Below are 22,209 nucleotides of genomic sequence, written 5' to 3' on the forward strand. Positions count from 1 at the left end.
GTTTTATTGTCATTTCATTTTTTAGGACTAATTACCAGAAATTCTGAACATGAAATTTTAATTAACCAGGTTCTTCCCTACAATATTCTTCTTGTTGGGTTTTTCCCCCCCTATAGTCTTATTAAAACAATAAGAAGTTTAAACTGAGGCCTGTGCTATGGTGATATGGAATGATATGGAGGCATATGACACAAGATGCTTAGTGAAGGGTAGGAATTCTCATCAGCAACAGGAAGCACATTGATTAAACATTTGAAACATTACCTTCAAAGGGTATGACAATGGTAGGAGAGAAGGAAAAAAAAAATAAGTGGACTTCTTTCTCATTATGGGCTTCCCAGGTGGCACTAGTGATAAAGAACCTACCTACCAATGCAGGAGACATAAGAGACTCGAGAAGATCCCCTCGAGGAGGGCATGGTAACCTACTCCTGTTTTCTTGCCTGGAGAATCCCCATGGACAGAGGAGCCTTGTGGGCTACAGTCCATTGAGTTGCAAAGAGTCAGACATGACTGCAATGACTTAGCATGTGCACACTCTCTCATTACGCCAGAATTAAGTTGTTAGTCTTCTGTGGGCAAAATATCCTCTTCCAAACAAATTTCATAAACGTGAGCAATAAAATCAACTCAAACTGAATTGAAAAGTTGGATGGAAACATCTTGCAAAAGTCAATCTGCCCCTTGTTAATAGTATGTAAAAGTTTGACTCTTAAAGCATTATTTAATGACCACACCATCTCTTCTCTCCTTTGATCTAGCAACCAGTTTCTTGAAAGGGCTACTAACAGAAACTATGATCTCTGACATAGAGTTACAATTAGAGAAACTCTATCTTGTATATCTCACTGTAGTTATTACTATCTGAAGTAACATACCTAACACAGAAGTCCTACAGTATATGTATTAAATATCTGTCTATCTGTCATTGGACAGTAAGGCTTTATCAACTGTCATTTTAACCATTCTCTCAAGTCCAGCCAAGTCTGCACTGAAAATACTTCCAGTGTTAAGTAGCTCTAAACTGAAAGAACCTACTCCATACGTCAATAGCCTATTCCAGTCCCCCTCCAGTACTACTCATGCCTTCTAAATTAGCATCTTCTTATGTAAAATAGTTAATAAGAACCTAATATAGAGCATGGGCTTTCCAGGTAGCTCAGTGGTAAAGAATCTGCCTGCAATGTGAGAGACTCAGGTTTGGTCCCTGGATCAGGAAGATCCCTTGGAGAAGGGCATGGCAACCTAGTCCAGTATTCTTGCCTGGAAAATCCCACGGACAGAGGACCCTAGTGGGCTACAGTCCATGGAGTCTCAAAGAGTCAGGTACAACTTAGTGATTAGACAACTGTGTGGCACAGGGAATACTACTCAGTACTCTGTAATAACCTATCTGGGAATGTTGTGCAGTTGCTAAGTTGTGTCTGACTCTTTGCAACCCCATGGACTGCAGCTCGCCAGGTGTCCCTTCCCCTCACCATCTCCCAGAGTTTGTCCAAGTTCATGTCCATTGAATTGGTGATGCCGTTCAACTATCTCACCCCCTTCTCCTTTTGCCCTCAATCTTTCCCAGCATCAGGATCTTTTCCAGTGAATTGGCTCTTCACATCAGGTGGCCAGAGTATTGGAGCTTCAGCATCAGTCCTTCCAGTGAATATTCAGGGTTGATTTCCTTTAGAATTGACTGGTTTGGTCTCCTTGCTGTATGGGAAAATGAAAGTAAAAGAAAGTAAAGTCGCTCAGTCGTGTCCGACCCTGTGCGACCCCATGGACTGTAGCCTGCCAGGCTCCTCCATACAGGGGATTTTCCAGGCAAGAATACTGGAGTGCGTTGCCATTTCCTTCTCCAGGGGATCTTCCTGACCCAGGGATCGAACCCGGGTCTCCTGCACTGCAGGTAGACTCTTTACCATCTGAGCCACCAGGGAAGCCCAAGTGAAGTGAAAGTCACTCAGTCGGGTGCAACTCTTTGCGACCCCATGGACTGTATAGTCCATGTTTGAATTCTCCAGGCCATAATACTGGAGTGGGTAGCCTTTCCCTTCTCCAGGGGATCTTCCCAACCCAGGGATCAATCCCAGGTCTCCCACACTGCAGGCGGATTCTTCACCAGCTGAGCCACAAGGGAAGCCCTGCTGTATGGGAATAGAATCTAGAAAAGAGTGGATAAGTATGTGTGTATGTGTAACTGATTCACTTTGAAGTACAGTAGAAACTAACACAATATTGTAAATCAGGTATACTCCAATAAAAATCAATTAAACATAAATTAATATCTACTTCATCTTCAGCACATAAGGACTCAGGCATGTCCAGTCCCATGTGGACACTGTGGTACCATGGTGACAGGATAATTATCACCCACCCTCATGAAGGCATTCTCCATTGGTCATCTTTTTTTTTAACTTTCTTTTTTTTAAATTGAAATGTGTATTTTAAAATTTTGCAATGTTGTATTGTTTTCTGCTATATAGCAATACTAATCAGCCATAATTATACATATGTCCCCTCCCTCTCTAGTCTCCTTTCCCTCCCCCCTCTCATCCCCCCAGGGCATCATACAGTGCCAGTCATCTTTTCTTATTTTGAGAATTATTACTATAATCAAAATAATGACATACATTAGTTTCATGTCTTTGCTTACAAAATAGGAAGTATGAAAAGGAATAGTCCATGACATTGTTCCATAACTTGTTCATTGTGCCTGTAGGCTACTCTGGATATCAGGATTATTACCCATATGGCGGGCGAGGTGCCTATGAAGATGTCCCCAGGAACTATGACACGTACACTGCGGGACTGAGTGAAGAGGAGCAGCTGGAGAGAGCACTGAGAGCCAGCCTCTTGGACCAAGGTAGGGAATTTGCACCCTTCACTTATTTTAAAGTACATACCTCACATGGTGTGATGTCTGAAAAAGGGCTGTTTGTAGCAAATCAAACTTTAAATAGTTTATAAAAAGGAGATGTAGATGAAAAAAATGTGTGCAGATTGTGATTACAAAGAATGGGGTGTGATGCCATATTCCCAGCAACCTAAGCTAATAAGGTGCCAGACTATGTATGTATTGTTAAAGTGGTTCTTTTTATAGGCCTGCTGCACTCAGTGCTTTGGCGTTAAAGTCAAGAAACCTAAGAAAAAAAATTCTTAGGTACATGAATGAAGGGTTTACTTTGGAATTCATATGTATAATGCAGGCTACATGTCACTGTACATCAAAGTGTTGCCCACAAGCCTTCTTCAAAACCACATGGGCACCTTGGTGAGAATGCAGACTCAGGGTTCAGCTGCAGGCCTGCTTGAACCAGTCTCCCTACGAGCAGAACCTAGGAATTTGTAATTTTAACTGACTTTCCAGACAATTCTTTTACCAACTAGTATATGAAAAGAAAGTGAAACTGAAGTCGCTCAGTCGTGTCCGACTCTTTGCGAGCCAATGAACTGTAGCTAACTAGGCTCCTCAGTCTATGGAATTTTCCAGGCAAGAGTACTGGAGTGGGTTGCCATTTCCTTCTCCAGGGGATCTTCCTGACCCAGGGATCAAACCCAGGTCTCCCACATTGCAGGCAGACGCTTTATCGTCTGAGCCACCAGGGAAGCCCTATATGAAATAGTATTTGAAAAGCGCCCTGTATATTTTGCCATCTTTCTTCTAGGTTTGGTAATAAGTTTTGGTATTCCTCTTTTTATTGTTTGTGTGTCTGTGTGTGTTAGTCACTCAGTCATGTCCAACTCTTTGTAACTGCATAGACTGTAGCCCGCCAGGCTCCTCTGTCCATGGAATTCTCCAGGCAAGAATACGGAGTGGGTTGCCGTTCCCTTCTCCAGAGGAGTCCCCCCAACCCAGGGATCAAACCCAGGTCTCTTGCATTGCAGGTGGATTCTTGACCATCTGAGCCACCAGGGAAGCCCTTTTACTGTTTCAGTTCAGTCGCTCAGTCGTGTCCGACTCTTTGCGACCACATGAATCGCAGCACGCCAGGCCTCCCTGTCCATTACCAACTCCGAGAGTTTACCCAAACTCATGTCCATCGAGGCAGTGATGCCATCCAACCATCTCATCCTCTGTCGTCCCCTTCTTCTCCTGCCCCCAATCCTTCCCAGCATCAGGGTCTTTTCCAATGAGTCAACTCTTGGCAAGAGGTGGCCAAAGTGTTGGAGTTTCAGCTTCAACATCAGTCCTTCCAATGAACACCCAGGGCTGATCTCCTTTAGGATGGACTTGTTGGATCTCCTTGCAGTCCAAAGGACTCTCAAGAGTCTTCTCCAGCACCACAGTTGAAATGCATCAATTCTTCGGCACTCAGCTTTCTTCACAGTCCAACTCGCACATCCATACATGACTACTGGAAAAACCATAGCCTTGACTAGATGGACCTTTTTTGCAAAGTAATGTCTCTGCTTTTTAATATGCTATCTAGGTTGGTCATAACTTTGGTCTATCAGTTGTCTATTACTGAGTAAAATCGCCCAGACACACTTGGCCTAAGACAATACATATTTCTTCCACATTTATGGTTCCACATGAATGATTCCATGGGCCAGGCTTCTCTGGTCTTGGCTGGTGTGCTGAGGTGTCTGCAGTGGTCAGTTGGGGCTGGCTGCTCTAGGACAGCCTCCTCTACCTGCCTCACTGACCACTGTCTGATACAATGATGGCGATTGGTCCACACATGACCCGTCATCCAGCCAGCCAGCCCAGGTTCATTCATAAGGCCTCAGCATGTGTGTTCCCAGGGAGAATGAGGGAACATACTTAGGCTGGTGCATTGTTGGTTCTGCTGTATTTTGTTACCGAAGCAAGTCAGGAGACCAGACAAGATTCAGGGGAGAAGGAAGTAGATTCCACCTCTTCCTGGGCGGAGCTGTAGAGTCGCATTGCAAAGAGGATGCACAGAAGCAGAGGTGGATAACCAGGGATATTCTTGCCATCACCAGCTTTAATGGACTGCTGGCATCACAGTCACTGGAAGCATGCCTTAGCCTTAGAATCCTAAACACTGGGGTAAGGCCCAGAGGCTGTATTTTAACAAATTCTAAAGGTTAGTCTTGGGCACAGCAGGTGCTTAATCACTCCAAGGTGAGACATGAAATATTATGGGAGGTAAGGATATTATATATTTAATTTAATTTGGAACAAACCATAATCTTAACAGAACTGTGTCTGAATTTGTTACCTTGGACTGTCCGTTGCATGTAAATACGGTATGCTCTATTGGATGTGAATCTTAGAAGTGCAGTAGAAATGTTATCACTGATAAAAATATTAATCCCTGTGTATCACACACACACAAAAGTAAGGAAGTCATGGCAAAGCTACCAAGCCTGGACTTTGTACAGAACTTTATTTAGTACCATAGAGAGACACAGGAGGGGATTGTTGGAGTGACGGCACTGTTCTGTATCTTGGTTGTTGTGATGGATACACTACTCTTGGTGTTTGTCAGAACTCACCTAACTGTGTCCCACCAAGAGAACATTTTCCTAAAAAGGAGTTTTAAAAGATGTAAACAGAAATTAGCAAGAAACCTAATGAAATAACTAGTAGTCTTGCAAACACTATAAAAATCATTACTGAAAAGGTCTTGTTTAGAAATGGGACATTGTTATAACTGATTCACTTTGCTGTACACCTGAAGCTAACTCAACATTGTCAATTAGCTATACTCCCCCCACCAAAAAAAGAAAAAGAAACAGGTCATTCACATGATGATAAAGGGTCACTTCCTAGAGGACATGTTAATAGGGAAGCAGGGAGACTTAGGATTCATCATCTGAACCCAGCGATCAAACTTGGCAGCATTATTATGGGATGGCCTGATAGTGTATGTCTCCTGATGCCATGCCATATGAGGAACACAGCATCGACTATGACATATTCTTATTAAAAATGCTTAGTCTTCCAGAGTAAAGGTCCATATACAGGAAATACATGGAATAGAGAAATAAGTCAAGACATCATATAAAACATGAGGTTTCTATAATTCAATGAGACTGGTCTCCTAGAAAAAAAATCAATGTCAGAAATAAAAGGAAGTAACAAGCAAACATAACAGGAGCACCTTGAAAAACTGGTTCTTATAAAGAGACATTTTTTGAGGAAACAGAAACTTTGTATTTGGACTATGTGTCAGATGTTATTTGGGAAATAGACTAACTTTCTTTGAGGTAACAGAAGGTCCCTTATTCTTGGGAGATATCCACTGAAGTATTGTATTTGGAAGCAAAGTAATATGTCTGCAACTTACTTTCAATTTTTAGATGAGAACAGCTCTCTCCTCTCTCTCCTTCTCATTCTCCCTGTCTCACTCACTCAAATAAAGGTGAGAAACTGCAAACTTTACCCTGCAATATATCTCTTGAAAATCCAGAATGACAATACTGACAATTCTAATTATAGTTCTGCAATTAAGAAACCAGTTTATGAAATTAATGTTTTCCAAATTTGACCACAGAACTTCATTTTCAATTAATGTTTTTAACAGCATATGGAACTAGTTCCGATGAAACTGATCTGAAGAGATCTCTTAAAGTGCATGTATGTACAGTAATGGGCGACAGCAAAGGAAATAACTTTGCAAATTGTTTATATTAATTTCAATTTTATTTCCCTTAAAACATTTCATGACTGTCTTACTAAGAGTGAGAAGCCAAGGAGACATTTTAAAAAATGGCCTTTATTATTTTTTAGCCTTATTTCCTGTAGAAAAATATTTGGTTTATTTTATAACCGTTGACAATTATGGTAGGTACCTTTGTTTTAAACCTTACTTTTTTTCATTCATTATTATGTTGTAATGTTTTAATGGCATCTTTTCATGCCATTAAAAACTTTGAAACATACAGATCCTCCATATATTTTCTTTAACTTACACCTGTTTCTTTTTTTTTTTTTTTTAAGGTCGGGAGATGTGCTCTAGGGGCTTCCCAGGTGGCTCAGTGGTAAAGAATCTGCCTGCGAATAGAGGAGACACAGGACAAATGGGATTGGTCCCTGGGTCGGGAAGATTCCCTGGAGAAGGGAATTGCAACCCATTCCAGCGTTCTTGTCTGGAAAAATCCACGGACAGAGTAGCCTATCGGGCCACAGTCCATGAGGTCGCAAAGAGTTAGACACTACTTAGCAACTGAACCTGCAGGCACAGTGTGTTATTAATAATAATATTTTTAATTCTGTGTTTGTTTGAGATCATTATATACTTTTTCTTCTTTAGTCTATTATTAGTAACATAGTAAATAATTTTGATTTTCAAACTCTGTGCTTGGAATTCTCCAGGCAAGAATACTGGAGTGGGTTGCCATTCCCTTCTCCAGGGGATCTTTCTGACCCAGGGATCAAACCTGGGTTTCCTGCATTGCAGGCAGATTCTTTACTGTCTGATTCACCAGGGAAGCCCCAGTCTGTTGTTAATAACATACTAAGTAATTTTGATTTTCAAACTTGAAGCAGGTTTGCATTCCCAGGTTAAATCTCATGTATTTGTGATGTTTATGCTGCATCTTGGTGAAGTGCCATGTGTACCCAAAAAGACTTCTGTGTTGTGCTCTAGTTGGGTGGGCTATTCTACAAATTTTAATTATATTAATTGAGTTGATAGTGTTGCCCAGGTCTTCTAATCCTTGCAGATTTTCTGTCTACTTGTACTATTGAGCACTGTATTTTGAATTTTGTAGAATTACTCTAATATTGAATATGTACTATAAGGTTACCCTCAGTGTACCAACGGCTTTGAATTCCTCCACCGTTACCTTGTTTCTAGGGTGGGGGCTAACTTGCCTGAGTGTTCCTCAGTGTCTACTTGGACTTCATTTTTAAGTCCTTGTGCTGTAACTGGGTTAGGTACCCTGTCCCCTCCCTTACTCCTCCTCCGGTGGGTGGCACACTGTTGTTACTCATTGTTGTTCAGTCGCTCAGTCGTGTCCAGCTCTTTGTGACCCCGTGGACTGCAGCACGCCAGGCTTCCTAGTCCTCCACTATCTCCCGGAGCTTGCTCAAACTCAAGTCCATTAAGTCGGTGATGCCATCCAACCGTCTCATCCTTTGTCGCCCCCTTCTCCTCCTGCACACAGTCTTTCCCAGCGTTAGGATCTTTTCCAATAAGTTGACTCTTCTCATCAGGTGACCAAAGTATTGGAGCTTCAGCATCAGTCCTTTACTCTTTCCTGACCCAGATATTGAACAGGGGTCTCTTGCATTGCAGGTGAATCCTTTACCGTCTGAGCCACCAGGGAAGCCCCATTTACTCTTTGCTCTCTGCTTTTTTTTTCCTCTTCCCTTTTCTAAGCTGCAGAAGGCTCTCACTATTTCCCTAAGGGAAACTTGGTTTTTGTCTTTCTTGCAGGCACTTAATTCTTCTGTTCCTTAGGGACAGTAGGGAATAAGGATCCAGGCAGTCTTTCCTGCGTGACTGCTGTTTTGTCCCTCAGGACTATCCCAGGAAGGACAGAGGACACAAACTCTGAACTCACCTGTGTCTTTATAAGGACCACTGGAGGTCCTGAGAAGAGCCTGAAAGTTGGGTGTGAATTCCTTTATATTGCAGCCCTCTATGTGTTCTGTGTTACGAATTCTAAGAATATAATCTTGCTAGCCATCACTCTGCCTTAGCAGTGTGTTAACAGTGTTGGCTGAATTCTCTTAAGTGTCCAGTAGAGCCTGTCCTGGGTAAACAAGGGCTCCTGTAACATCTTGGACTTCAGATTAGCTGACTGCCCTACTGCTGTCCCTTTCCCATAGGTTCAGGACAGAATATTAGTTTGCAAATTGTCCAGCATTTATGCTTAAAGATAATAGTGGTGCTTTTTCCAGTTTTCTATATCCCCAGTGGAAACCAGAAGTGTTTCTGAATCTTCATTGGGAGTTTCAATTTATCACCTTAGTACATTTATTTATTAGCTTTTTTAAAAAAAATAAGGAAAATCTTTCCCTCATGAAGAAGGTAGAATCTATAGGCTTGTTTTAAAAGGCAGGATAAATGCTTAATTCTTTTTCTTTGATTCCCAGTTTTCAGAGAAGAAGTTAGCGTAATAGTCACCAATAATACTGGGATATGAAAGGGCCAAATTGTGGAAATTCATTTGGTAGAATGCCAGTCCAGCAAGAAACATCCAGCACCAAATTAGTTTCAGACCTCTCTTTAGTTCGATATACTGGAAGAGTAAATTAAAGAATCAAGGTAGCAACTTTTTTAACCTCAGAATTTGCTGTTGTCCTATTTCTTAACAGTGTACCTGGCTATAATTACAAGTCCTAAAGCTCATGCCAGGAATAATAATACCACAGTAGCCTTTGTAGAAGAAATATCGAAATCCTATTATTTCAAGAGGCTTTTGCACATTTACTACCATTAACAGAAATCTTGTCCTGTTCTGTTGGCAGTCTCAGCTTTTATAAATGAATCCAAGAGGCAGCTGATGCCACAATAATAGAAAAATTCTGGATGAGAGCCATCTCTTTGAGTCAAAAGGCAGATGCCAACTAGGAACATTAGCTCATTCCATTTTCCTCTCCCCCTCCCCCACATCCTTCCATGTATAATTTGTGCCTTTTTTTTTTTTTTTTTAAATAGCCTGCCACCAAGTTCAGCTGGCGGCTGGGTACAAAGCTGTGTCCTTTTCAACTTCTGTCTGCCAGCCTGGAGCATGTGTACTGGTTAAAACTGGAAATCCTCATGACATGTGGAGTAACGTGTGCTGCTTTTCCTAGACTCCTCTGAAAGGCAAACGGCCACAATCACACTCCGGCTCTCTTGTGAAAATCAAGCAGAGTTGTTACCCCCTCCCCAAACTGTACAGTTGGGGTTCCTGGCTGGCCATATGTGGAGCTATGGTGGGATAAACTATAATACAAAGGTCTTGGCTTTAAATTGAAACGGTTTCCTGCTTTGTCTCTAAGTCTTCACATGTTAAATTAACCAGGGGAGCCATATTGGGAAAGACTATTGAGGTTCCAAATTAGTATCTAAGGCTTTTGTTGCTAAAAGATCACTTGACAGTATCTTTGAATCCTGTTTATAGGCATTTATATTCATAGGGGCCAATTCAGGTATATTTTAAGTGAAAAAACAAAGAGAATTTAACTGAGTTGTCTGTTTTGCCTTTTATTGAAGCTACACCAAAGTATATGCAAATGATATTTGTCTTGTTTATTATTGTATGGAAAATTTTGAAAAAAAAATGGAGTAAATGACATACATGTTTTTAATCTTTCATCATATGGTACATCATATGGTACAAAGAGAAAAGGCTTGGAACCACAGTGGTCTGAGCGTCAGTCCTCACTGAACTAACTTTACTTGAGATGTGTGTCACTGAACCTAATCAGATGTTTGCTTTATTACTATTCTTTTTTTAATAATAAGAGTTGAAGTGGGTCCCCTTCAAAGTTTTCTTTCTTTTCCATTCTTCTGTGGTAATGGACTGAGTAGGGCAGGTGTAGCCAGAAAGAAATGGGGACATTGAGAGGTGCCAGGAATATTGGCGCGTTTGTCATCTAGGTCTCAGGGCTGACGGATAAAAGATCATTTCTGTATCAGAAGATAAAGTCACACAACTGTCTAAGGCAGATCTACATTGATATGTAAATGCGTTTGATGGTGGTACCTTCTTTAGTCTCTTGATTATATGAGTCTTCACTGGCCCAATGCAGGCATAATGCAGTTGGTGATTTTTAACGTATGCAAATGTTCACGGCTGGCCTGCTTGGCTTTGCAGGCGTGTTGGAGGCCAGGACAGAGATGCACAGCTCATTCTGTGTGAGCACTTAACTTTTTTTTTTTTTTAAGTAATTTGGTGTGTTTTCCCCTAGGAAAACTTTCTCTGTAATGAAAAAGTGCCATCTGCTAGATTTCCTAAAAGCAATTTCATCACAGAACGCTTCCTTTAGATTACTGGTTCTTACTTCCTACTCTCGACATTAGAGATATTCATTTCAGTGAGTAAAGTTTGATATTCGACACTGTAGCTAGATGTGAAATTGTGCGTGTAAAGAAATATAAATACATGCTTTTTCAAACCTGGGAACTAACATGTGAATATATCCCAGTCAGGAAGAGAAAGAATAAAATAAGTGGACCAAGGTTCTGTTTAGGTTGCTATTGGGAAGGAGCAGGCTTCTGTTGAGGTTTTATACTTAGAAAGATTAACTATATCTTGGCCATTGCTAAAATAAAAAAAGGTAAAAATAATGATACGTGGAATTGAAACACATTTGAGAAATTGACATTAATAGTTCTTTGTGAATTATTTTATAATTTTTGCTTTGCCACCTACCCCCACAATCACCATTTATTTAAAGCATTATTCAGATGCTAATGAGTAGATTTAACAATAAACAAAACTCTAATGAAGTAGTTCTACCCACCCACATCTCCTCCATCCTGCTTTGGGGGCTAGCAAGTCTTAGTGGTTGCAGGAGTGTTGCCTGGTGCATTCTTCACATTGCTCCATTCATTCTGTTCCTTAGCAAATCCCTCTTTGAGTCCCTTGTCTGTGTGTAATAACAGGGTACAGAAATGAGTAAGTCTTCTTTGCTATCAAACCAAAATTATTATTCTTTTTGCTGAATGACAGGAGATTTAAGTGACTTCACTTCAGCTACCCCAATAGATTAGATTTGGGAAAGAGACAAAGTAACTTTTGAAATGAATTGGTCCCTTTACTTACCCATCTATGAAATTCTCTGATTCAGCAACTGTGATTCCTTAAGTTGTGTAAGAATTTTTTAGAATATCAAATTTATTAATATGATGATTTGGATACTCAGGTTATCTATACAATTTTTTTCTTTTTTTAATCTGTACAATCTTTAATACCAAAGTTATTGATGGGTATATTCAGTGTCTCATAAGATCAGACGGAACTGGAGAAAACTCTTTTAATATAGGTCTGTTTAAGAGACCCTTCATTCCTATAATATGTTTTAATTAGGAAGAGAGTTGTCAAATAGTGCTTTAAAATTATAGTAGATTCTGCATTCTTATTAATCAAACAATTGGAGGTATGAAAAATTTTCTAATTCTATGTATCTATACTAAAATAGGAAACAAAACAAATTCTCTTTTTTTGGAGCTAAAGGCCTAGACTTTGTTTCATTGATTCAGCAGTTGATATTTTAATGAATAAAATTAAATAAATTTATTTTTTTTTAATTTGAGCCTTTCTTGTAATATATACCATATCAGTTCAGTTCAGTCGCTCAGTCATGTCCGACTCTTTGCGACCCCATGAATTGCAGCACGCCAGGCCTCTCTGTCCATCACCAACTCCCGGAGTCTACCCAAACCCATGTCCATCGAGTCAGTGATGCCATCCAACCATCTCATCTGTTGTCCTCTTCTCCTCCTGCCCCCAGTCCTACCCAGCATTAGGGTCTTTTCCAATGAGTCAACTCTTCGCATGAGGTGGCCAAAGTATTGGAGTTTCAGCTTCAACATCAGTCCTTCCAATGAACACCCAGGATCGATGTCCTTTAGGATGGACTGATTGGATCTCCTTGCAGTCCAAGGGACTCTCAAGAGTCTTCTCAAACACCACAGTTCAAAAGCATCAATTCTGCGGCGCTCAGCTTTCTTCACCATCCAACTCTCACATCCATACATGACCACTGGAAAAACCATAGCCTTGACTAGACGGACTTTTGTTGGCAGAGTAATGTCTCTGCTTTTAAATATGCTATCTAGGTTGGCCATAACCTTCCTTCCAAGGAGTAAGCGTCTTTTAATTTCATGGCTGCAATCACCATCAGCAGTGATTTTAGAGCCCCAAAAAATAAAGTCTGACACTGTTTCCACTGTTTCCCCATCTATTTCCATGAAGTGATGGAACCAGATGCCATGATCTTAGTTTTCTGAACGTTGAGCTTTAAGCCAACTTTTTCACTCTCCTCTTTCACTTTCATCAAGAGGCTCTTTAGTTCTTCTTCACTTTCTGCCATAAGGGTGGTGTCATCTGCGTATCTGCGGTTATTGATATTTCTCCTGGCAATCTTGATTCCAGCTTCAGCTTGTGTTTCCTCCAGCCCAGCATTTCTCATGATGTACTTTGCATATAAGTTAAATAAGCAGGGTGACAATATACAGCCTTGTCGGACTCCTTTTCCTATTTGGAACCAGTCTGTTGTTCCATGTCCAGTTCTAACTGTTGCTTCCTGACCTGCATACGGATTTCTCAAGAGGCAGGTCAGGTGGTCTGGTATTCCCATCTCTTTCAGGATTTTCCACAGTTTATTGTGATCCACACAGTCAAAGGCTTTGGCATAGTCAATAAAGCAGAAATAGATGTTTTTCTGGTACTCTCTTGCTTTTTCGATGATCCAGCGGATATTGGCAATTTGATCTCTGGTTCCGCTGCCTTTTCTAAAACCAGCTCCCGGCCCCCGGCCCGGCCTAGCTCCTCTCGGCCACGCTTCTGCGCGGAGCCGTCTCAGCCGCCTCGCTTCTGTGCAGAGCCATTGCAGCCGCCTCGCTTCTGCGCGGAGCCATTGCAGCAGCCTCCCAATATACCATATAATTGTACCATATAATTTTAAATACATAACTGCAATCTTAGGGAGGGACCTCTTATATCAATCCTTTGCTTAATTTACATAAATTATTTTTAAAGTAGGTAATGGAGAATGATATAAGACCATTCCATTTTCAAACATGAATGGCATGGAGAGTGACCTAAAGGTCATCATTGTCTGACCCTTGATTTTACCCAATGAGGAAGCAGACTAGGAGAAGTCAAGAGACTTACATCCTATCACAGTGTGTATCTGTGTCTGTTAACTGTGGACAGTGGCCTGCCCTGGGGATGCCGGTGTGATGTAGGTCAGGTTCCCTGGGCATGAGGATCCTGGGAGTCAGGACCTTCCTGGAAGGTCCGAGATTGAATCCACATTTCCTCGTGCTCTTATGAGTCCAAGTGGGAGCAGAGCCAAACCTTGAATTAGCTTCCACATCCGTCTTCTGGGCTGCCTGCAAATGGACTCCCAGCTTTCTCCCGAAGTCCTCCCTGAATTCCAGATGTCCCAGGGTGGGTGTTGCTGAGGGCCTGAGACAGGTGGTGATGAGGACCTGAGTTCAGTTCAGTTATTATGGTCTTCTAGAATTTGGACAAGTGTTGTCATGCTGGTTAGAAAAGAATATAATAACCTTGGAAAATACAAACCACCAAAAAGAAAAGAGAAAAAATAGTTCATAACTCCACCACCCACATTAAAACCACTCACATTTAATCCTTGCAGCTACCCATAAGGTAGGCACCCAGAAGAAACCGCTGTACATGTTTTGGTGATTTTTTTTCCAGGTCCATGAGCATTAATGATTCTGTGCCAGGAAGGTTCACATCCCCATACAGAACTCTATGAAATAAGCATTTGTCATTGTAGTCATTGTCTTAGATTGGGAAACAGAGCACAGAGAAGTTAATTGCGAGGCCCGGGGTCACGTGCTGAGTGGCAGACAACAGATGAGAAGGCCAGACCCCTCTCTTCCTTGCCAGGGCACTTTCTACATTGTCCAACACAGCCTCTTCAGAAAAAGCACTGTGGGCTGCGGTGAATTTTCAGTTACGGAAGAGTCCAGCATGAATCTGTCTGTTGCCCTCCACATAGTCAGCCCATGTGGCTGAGCTGGAGTTATGTTTGTGTTCTTGAAAGTGGATTGGCCATTGCAATGGCCATTGCATCATCCTGACATCAGAACACTGAAAACTCTTAGGTAGGCATGGTCACGATAAAACAGTCTCAGCTAAATTGAAAAAGATAGTATCATTTATAGAATTGACAGTGACATTTCTCTTACTGTTGTCCTCACATCATTGGCCAAGTACTTTGGTTGATTTTTTTTTAAGCAAAAGAAGTCCTGACGTTAATTAAAAATTGTGAAATCAATAGTTTGTACAGGAGAAGAAAGCCCTTCTTATGCAAGAAACTTGCATATTAGGTATCTAATAGAACACACACCAAAAATTATGCTTCCTATGGACAGTCATAAATAGTCTTCTGGGCAGTCTTTTATTTCTACCAAAAATTATAGCATGTGAGCTTGAAAATATTGTTTTTACTGTGGGCTCAATTAATGTCATTTGAATTGATATTTGCACTGTTCATTTAAATAGGACTCAATTTTTCTTCAGTGGCTTTCTTTTTAGAAAAAGATTCATAACAAAAAGAAAGAAATGCGCTTGCACTAAGTGTGCCTTAAGACATCAGAATTTTACATTGAGCAACCACCTGCCAATGCAGGGAGATACAGGAGACATGGGTTCGATCCCTGGGTCGGGAAGATCCCCTGGAGGAGGAAATGGCAACCCGTTCCAGTATTCTTGCCTGGAAAATCCCATGGACAGAGGAGCCTGGCAGGCTACAGTTCCATGGTATAACAAAGAGTCAGACACAACTTAGCTACTGAGCACAAGACAAAAACACCAACGTTTTACACATTCCTCTAGTTCCTTGTTGGGCTTCGCTGGTGGCTCAGGCGGTAAAGAATCCGCCTGCAATGCAGGAGACTTGGGTTCAATCCCTGGGGTGGGAAGATCCCCTGGAGGGGAGGGTATGGCAACCAACTCCAGTATTCTTGCCTGGAGAATCCCCATGGACAGAGGAGCCTGGAGGGCTACAGGTCCATTGGATCATAAAGAGCTGGACACAGATGAGCAACTAAACAGCAGCTGAAAGTGAAAGTGAAATCGCTCAGTCGTGTCCGACTCTTTGTGACCCCATGGACTGTAGCCTGCACCAGGCTCCTCCATCCATGGGATTTTCCAGGCAAGAGTAATGGAGTGGGTTGCCATTTCCTCCTCCAGGGGATCTTCCCGATCCAGGGATCAAACCCGGGTCTCCTGCACTGCAGGGAGACGTTTTACCCTTTGAGCCACCAGGGAAGCTCAAACAGCAGCTAGCTCCTTGTTAACAGGAATCATTCATGTGAGAATTTTCACTGTCTTTTACTCAGCCTCTTGAATCTCACTCGGGGTTGCATGTGTTCATCCATTTTGTTGTGTTGTTTTGCTAGTGAGAAAAATCAAGAGTCATATGTTGGTTTCCATTTATTACAGAATCACAAATAGCTTTCAAAGTGGTCTAGTTTCATCACATGGCAGTTCTCCAAGGATTCAAAACTATTTATAATTCTGTTGTACTTCGTTATGGAGAGCCAGATGTGAGAGTCATGCATAATATGTATTTATATATCTTCGTGAATCTCAATTAGGGACCAGCAGTCTTCCTGTGTCACATCTGTGTTATTTAAATCTACTTTTGTTGTAACACAGGACCAAAATTGTGCAGTATTATTAGGATTACTATAAATATTAAGCTGATTAAAATTACATTGTAATCATCTGCTTTAGAAAAATCGCGAATGGCCTAATCATGCCCCAAAAGGAGGTAGGTGAAATAAATCTTGATCTAGAATAATACTTAGCCACTAAAAAGAGAGAAGCAGGTTCACAGTGAGTCAAATGAGCAGGATATAGCAGTATTCTTAGTAGAGACACATCTATTTTTGTAAGACCTAGTAAATGTACTATAAAAAAGATTGGAATAATATTTAGCAAAATGCCACTCATCCTATTTCTCGGGAATAAGATTGTGGTGACTTACTTTCTTGTTTTGACTTCATGCCATTCTCTCAAATGTCTGAAAAATCATGTAGAACTTTTATAAAAAAAATATGAAAATCTACACATTGCTAAAAATATGCAGTATTGGCCTTCCTCTTCTTTGATGTTATCCACAGTCCCACTCTGTTAAAGGCATCAGGTTGTTTTTTGTAGAGAAATACAGAGAAAACTCCACCTCACGCCTTCACCTCCAGCCTCTGTGGGCTACTTACTCCATCAGAGTGATGAGGGAGATGGTGCAGAGCTGATACCCAAACTAGGATCTCTCTACACCCAGTCTCTACTTTTCCTTTTTGCTCATTTCCTCCTTTCCCTTTTCATCTACCCTGCAATCCTTCCAGGCTAAAAGTATCCACATACTCTGGGCAGGAAGAACAGTGGCTTCATTTACCAGTAACTAGCTCTCCCTGGCTGCTTCAGTGATTTCTTTCTTTTTTTTCTTTAATTAATTTTTTTTTTAATTGAAGGATAATTTCTTTACAGAATTTTGCTGTTTTTCTGTCAAACCTCAACATGAATCAGCCATAGGTATACATATATCCCCTCCCTTTTGAAACTCCCTCCCATCTCCCTCCCTGTCACACCCCTCTAGGTTGATACCTAGCCCCTGTTTGAGTTTCCTGAGCCATACAGCAAATTTCCCCATGGCTATCTATTTTACATATGGTAATGTAAGTTTCACTGTTACTCCTTCCATACATCTCACCCTCTCCTTCCCTCTCCCCATGTCCATAAGTCTGTTCTCTATGTCTGTTTCTCCATTGTTGTCCTGTAAATTAAGGGATCCAGAACACACTGGATCCTGTCTCAGTGGAGCTATCAGGAGCCACGGCACCAGGCGTTGCCATCTGACTTTACAGTTTACAAAAGTTAAAGCTGCGCACATTTTACCAAGCACATTTTTTTCAAATCAGTTGTGTATCACCTCAGTGGAAGGTGTCTAGTAATTGGCACTCAGAAGTTTGGGTCGCCAAGGAAAGGGGGGAGTCTGGCATGCTTTCTCTGGAAGAGAATTTTTGTATCTCAAAATACACTTTTTGTGTTTCTAGGAAACAGTGGGAGTTGACTCTAGGATCATAGTGTTCAGGATTCCCTACAAATCCCTGCAGAACAACCCCAAACCCAGTAGTTTGTAATTTTCAGCTCAGTGAGACTAAAAGGAGCTCGGGGTGATGCCGAAATAAAATGTAGCCTAGCCCACCAACATTAAGGGAGATAAAGTGTTTAATCGGTGTCTTCTAGAAAGAAGAGACATCTGTATGGAACACCTGCTGTCTTCATTATAACTTTAAATGAGCTGTGTCTCTGGGGGTTAGCAGGCCCTTCTTTTAGCACACTGCACTGTGACAGAGATAAACTTTAAGCCCCAAGTAATTCACCATTGTGTGAAAGATGCTTTTTAGTGAGACATGTGGGGGTGAGGAGGAAAACGAGCCCCTTCCTTAGATCACTCAGACCCAGCAAGGACCATTTTGAGCATAGCTTTGACACTGTGACACTTGTCAGGTTATGACAGTGTTTTCTTACCCCCTCAGCAGCCCTAATTATTTGCCAATTATTATCATTTTAATGTTTTATGCATCAGGAAGGCATGAAGACAGTGTTTCTTGGTTTATGGGCATAGCTGTTTCCTGGAATTCTGGATTTCTTTCTCTTTTTTAAAAATTTTAAACTTTTTATTTTGTTTTGGGGTGTCACTGATTAACAATGTTGTGATAGTTTCAGGTGAACAGGGAAGGGAGTTAGCTGTACATGTACATGGATGCATTCTTTTACAAACTCCCCTCCCAAGCAGACTGGCACGTAACACTGAGCAGAGTTCCGTGTGCAATACAGTAGGTCCTTGTTGGTTATCCATTCTAAATATAGCAGTGTGTACACGCCCATCCCAAACTCCCTAACTACCCCTCCCCCTCTGGCAACCATAAATTCGTTCTCTAAGTCAGTGAATCTCTTTCTGTTTTGTAAGTTTGTTTGTAACATTTCTTTTTAGATTCCACATATAAGGAATGTTATAAGATATTCCTCTTTCTCTGTCTGACTTAAACTTCAGTCAGTATGACAATCTCTCGGTCCATCTGTGTTGCTGCAAATGGCATAATTGCACTGTATGCTTTGAGGAAGGGATCTGAGTAGTCACTGAGCAGTCCCTGCGTTGATGGCCTGTTTCTCTTACACTTTTGCTCATTATTGCAGGAGCGGACAGTCCTGCATGTAAGGGACAAGGATGCATAGAAGGGAAAGATCAGCAAGGAGTGCTTTCTCAGAGAGCCTTTCAAACCAGTTACCATTTTGGCAGATTATAATCTAACCAAGAATGATTTCCATAAGCAGTGGCTGTGAAAAAACACTGTGGCCCCAGAAAATAATGTTTAACCAGCCATGTAGTTCATCTAATTAGCCTGAGGGGAAAATAACTCACCACCAAATTTCTGCCATAGTGTAGATAGGATTGTTTGAAACCCAAATCAAAACATCTGCTGTTTTTCAACTGTGTGAACCTAATGCTTTGTCCCCCTAAAGCAGCAGCAGTAGTACAGCTGCTGTGCACTCTGTATCTCTTAGACCTTGACACCAGACAAGGGGGACATCTTCAGAGTTAATGAGCTATTAGGACATTCTTTCCTGTCAATTAACTGGTAGAATAATGAGATCAAATGAGCACTGTCCTTAAAAACACCCAGACTTGTATTTTCTAAAAAGAGTATCTTTCTCTGCTGTAAGTTACATGAATAGACAGACAACTGTTTAACATGAAAATAAAAACTGTACCTACAGCAGACAGAAGAGAGGTATACAGACAGGATTCTATTTACTCTATAAACTCAGGATTCACAGATTTTCCTCTTGAGTGGATGTAATGACATCAGAACAACTGCTTTCACCTTGATTGTCCTAAAGACTGGCAGACAAATATTTAGGGGGTGAGCATGCTTTCTCATGTGAATACATGTATCATATCTAAAGTTTGAGGCAATCAAGGTATCAATCCTAAATTTGAATTAGTGGGCTCTAGACCATGGGCCATCTAAGGATTTTGATTCTCCCCTAAATGTGATGAGAAGTTAGGGAAGGGTGTGACGAAAGGAGAGAGGGGGCCATGGGGAAAGGCCCTGAGATGAGAGGGTGGCCCATTGTAGGTACTACAGTGGTGTAGCAGCAATAGATTTTTCAGTGTGCGCACCAGAGTGGCAAATGGGTGGGAATCAGGTTGTCAGAGACCCAGTATGTTGTGCTTAAGGGTTTTGCACTTGACCTTGGAGACAGGGGACACCACTGAGACTCAAGTATGGGGGTAGCAATAAAATGAAATCTGAACTTTAAGCTCACTTTGCTATGTGTGGATTAGAGGAGAGAGATGGAATTTGAGTTCCAGCATGCCAGGCACCATTATTTAGGGACATATGCATGCATATATGTGTGTGTGTGTGCATGTGTATATATGTGAGCATGTATGTGCATGTGTGTTCACTCAATCCAACAACTGCAAATGAAATGTTACTATTTACCCATTTCAGGGAAGAGGAGACTAAACTGAAGGGAGGCAAACGGAGGTCGAATAGCTAATAAGTCATAGAGCAGAGATTTAAGCCCAAGGAGTCTTGGTTCCAGAGTCTATTTAGCTAATCATTACATTGTTTTGCCTTTCATATTGTATTGGTAGGGTCATCATCATAATATTTTACTTGATAATATAATTAATAGTATTCTAAATGCTACTAGTATTTTACTGGCTTAATGAACTTTTTTTTTGGTACACATACTCATAGGAATGAAATTAAAAATTGTAATGAGCTAGAGTTTTCTGTAAAATATTCATCAGAAACTTTCAGGCTTCCCTGGTGGCTTAGCGGTAAAGAGTCTACCTGCCAGTGCAGGAGACACGGATTCAATCCATGATCCAGAAAGACTCCACATGCCGTAGAGCACTAAGTTTGTGTGCCATTAACTCCTGAACCTGTGCTCTGAAGGCCGGGAACCAAAACTGCTGAGCCCACGTGCCACAACCTGCTGAAGCCTGTGTGCCCTAGAGCCCATGCTCTGCAACACGAGAAGCCACCACAATGAAAAGCCTGCACACTGCAGCTAGAGAAAAGCCCAAGCAGCAATGAAGACCCACCACAGCAAAAATAAAAATAAATAAAAATTCTTTAAAAAATTATTCATCAAAAAGTTTCAAATTAAGTTTTCCAAGTAGAGGTTTTCTAATGTCTTCTTGGCCAACGTTAACCTTCCTATGGGAATTTCTACTACACATTTCATGGTTGAGTGTTTCCAGAACCTTCAGTGGAGACGTGTAAAAGTGGAGAGAATATAAAATCCCTGGATGTTTTCCAGCCCACAGCTAACAGCCAACTATAGACAGAATCTTCCACTTCAGTGGAAAGTTAGAAAAGATGATATTAAATGGAGGAGAGTGGACTTTTATGAAAGGTACAGCTCACTGACATCAAGGAGAATTAAATGTATTTGTGACCACACTTGGTTTCTGGAAAAAAGAGAATCACCATTGGTATCCAGCATGACTGTGGTTCCATCTAAGGCCTGTAAGACAAGAAAGGTCAAGTGTACTGTTACTGAGTAACTCGAGGTGATGTTTCAGAGATTTTGGTGGTTTTCCATCCTGGCTGCCGGTCAGAATCATCTGAGGAGCTTTTAAAAATTATCGGTGTCTGGACCCCCAAATAAACCAGAATCCACAGCCGGTGGGGCAGGGGTGAGGGTGGGTGCACAGAGACAGCCATGTGAGCGCAGGCACTAGGACTGCGTTATGAGCATCCTCTGATTCTTGCAGGTCTTCACGTGGGGGGCTCCTTGAGGACAAAGGAGAGAGGTTTCCGTTTATCTCTGTGTCACTCTTTAGCTGTAGAAGATGACAGAGGGTACCTTTTTTTTTTTAATTTTAGTTGAAAGTACAAATAGTACCGTCCATTTAGTAGTTACCTAGATTTCTAAATTCTTTCTATGTAATTTTTAGAATATATGGAAAACCCATATTGTGCCAGGTGTGAGCCAAGGTAGCCACCCCTCTTCCCTATAATGAAGACTAAAACCAAAGTCTCTGCCTTCAGGAAACTTAGTCAAGTGGAAGAGAGAGAGAAGGTTGGAAGGAGGGAACTCAGAAGGAATCAACAGAAACAGCCATTGTCTGGGTGAACCTATTGTTAATCAAAGAGAAGGGTGACTGATGGTCGGTAATATTTAGGAATGGGATGGATTGATGGGAAGGAGCAAGGGAGAGAGAGTGGGTTGTGAATGGTTTCCTCTTAGGTTTCCATGACAAGAAAGGAAACCATTAAGACCAACTTATATCACATACTAATTCTTATTAGAAATCATGCAATTAAGAAACTGTAAAAGAGAATGTTTGTTTTTCATTTACTCTGTTTTTTAGGCTTGCCTTTATTGATGAGGAATGTTGATATAAACACAAAGCAGCACATTTTAATGATTATTGCTCATAGTGTGTTTTCTTTTTTAATTATTTTGCCTTTTAACATGTTTCTTGTTACAGAGGCATGAGATTCTTTTCCAGGCCTTTTAGTGATTAGGAAATTTGCAATTCACAAGAGCACCAATTAGAGACGATTATAACCT

The 22,209-nt window shown here is 41.2% G+C and overlaps 1 protein-coding gene across 37 annotated transcripts in view; it reads left to right on the plus strand.

Annotated features, from left to right (window-relative positions):
* Positions 1-22,209, plus strand: part of RHBDD1 (rhomboid domain containing 1) — a 184,445-nt gene that overhangs the window by 71,645 nt on the left and 90,591 nt on the right. For 27 of the 37 annotated variants that reach the window (XR_014080679.1, XR_014080681.1, XR_014080677.1 and 24 more), the window contains one exon: positions 2,711-2,854. Coding sequence is in view for 31 of the 37 variants with exons in the window: in XM_081584709.1 (XP_081440835.1) it covers positions 2,711-2,854 (144 nt within the window). In the remaining 6 variants the exon portion in view is untranslated. Of the gene's footprint in view, positions 1-2,710; positions 2,855-3,714; positions 5,695-6,901; positions 7,177-9,569; positions 9,873-22,209 lie in introns of those variants that run through there. The other 10 variants (XM_081584688.1, XM_081584692.1, XM_081584689.1 and 7 more) reach the window with 3 other exon arrangements.

Source organism: Giraffa tippelskirchi, chromosome 3, assembly GCF_054371585.1.
Source record: "Giraffa tippelskirchi isolate mGirTip1 chromosome 3, T2T-mGirTip1v1.2.pri, whole genome shotgun sequence".
Classification (NCBI taxonomy): domain Eukaryota; kingdom Metazoa; phylum Chordata; class Mammalia; order Artiodactyla; family Giraffidae; genus Giraffa; species Giraffa tippelskirchi.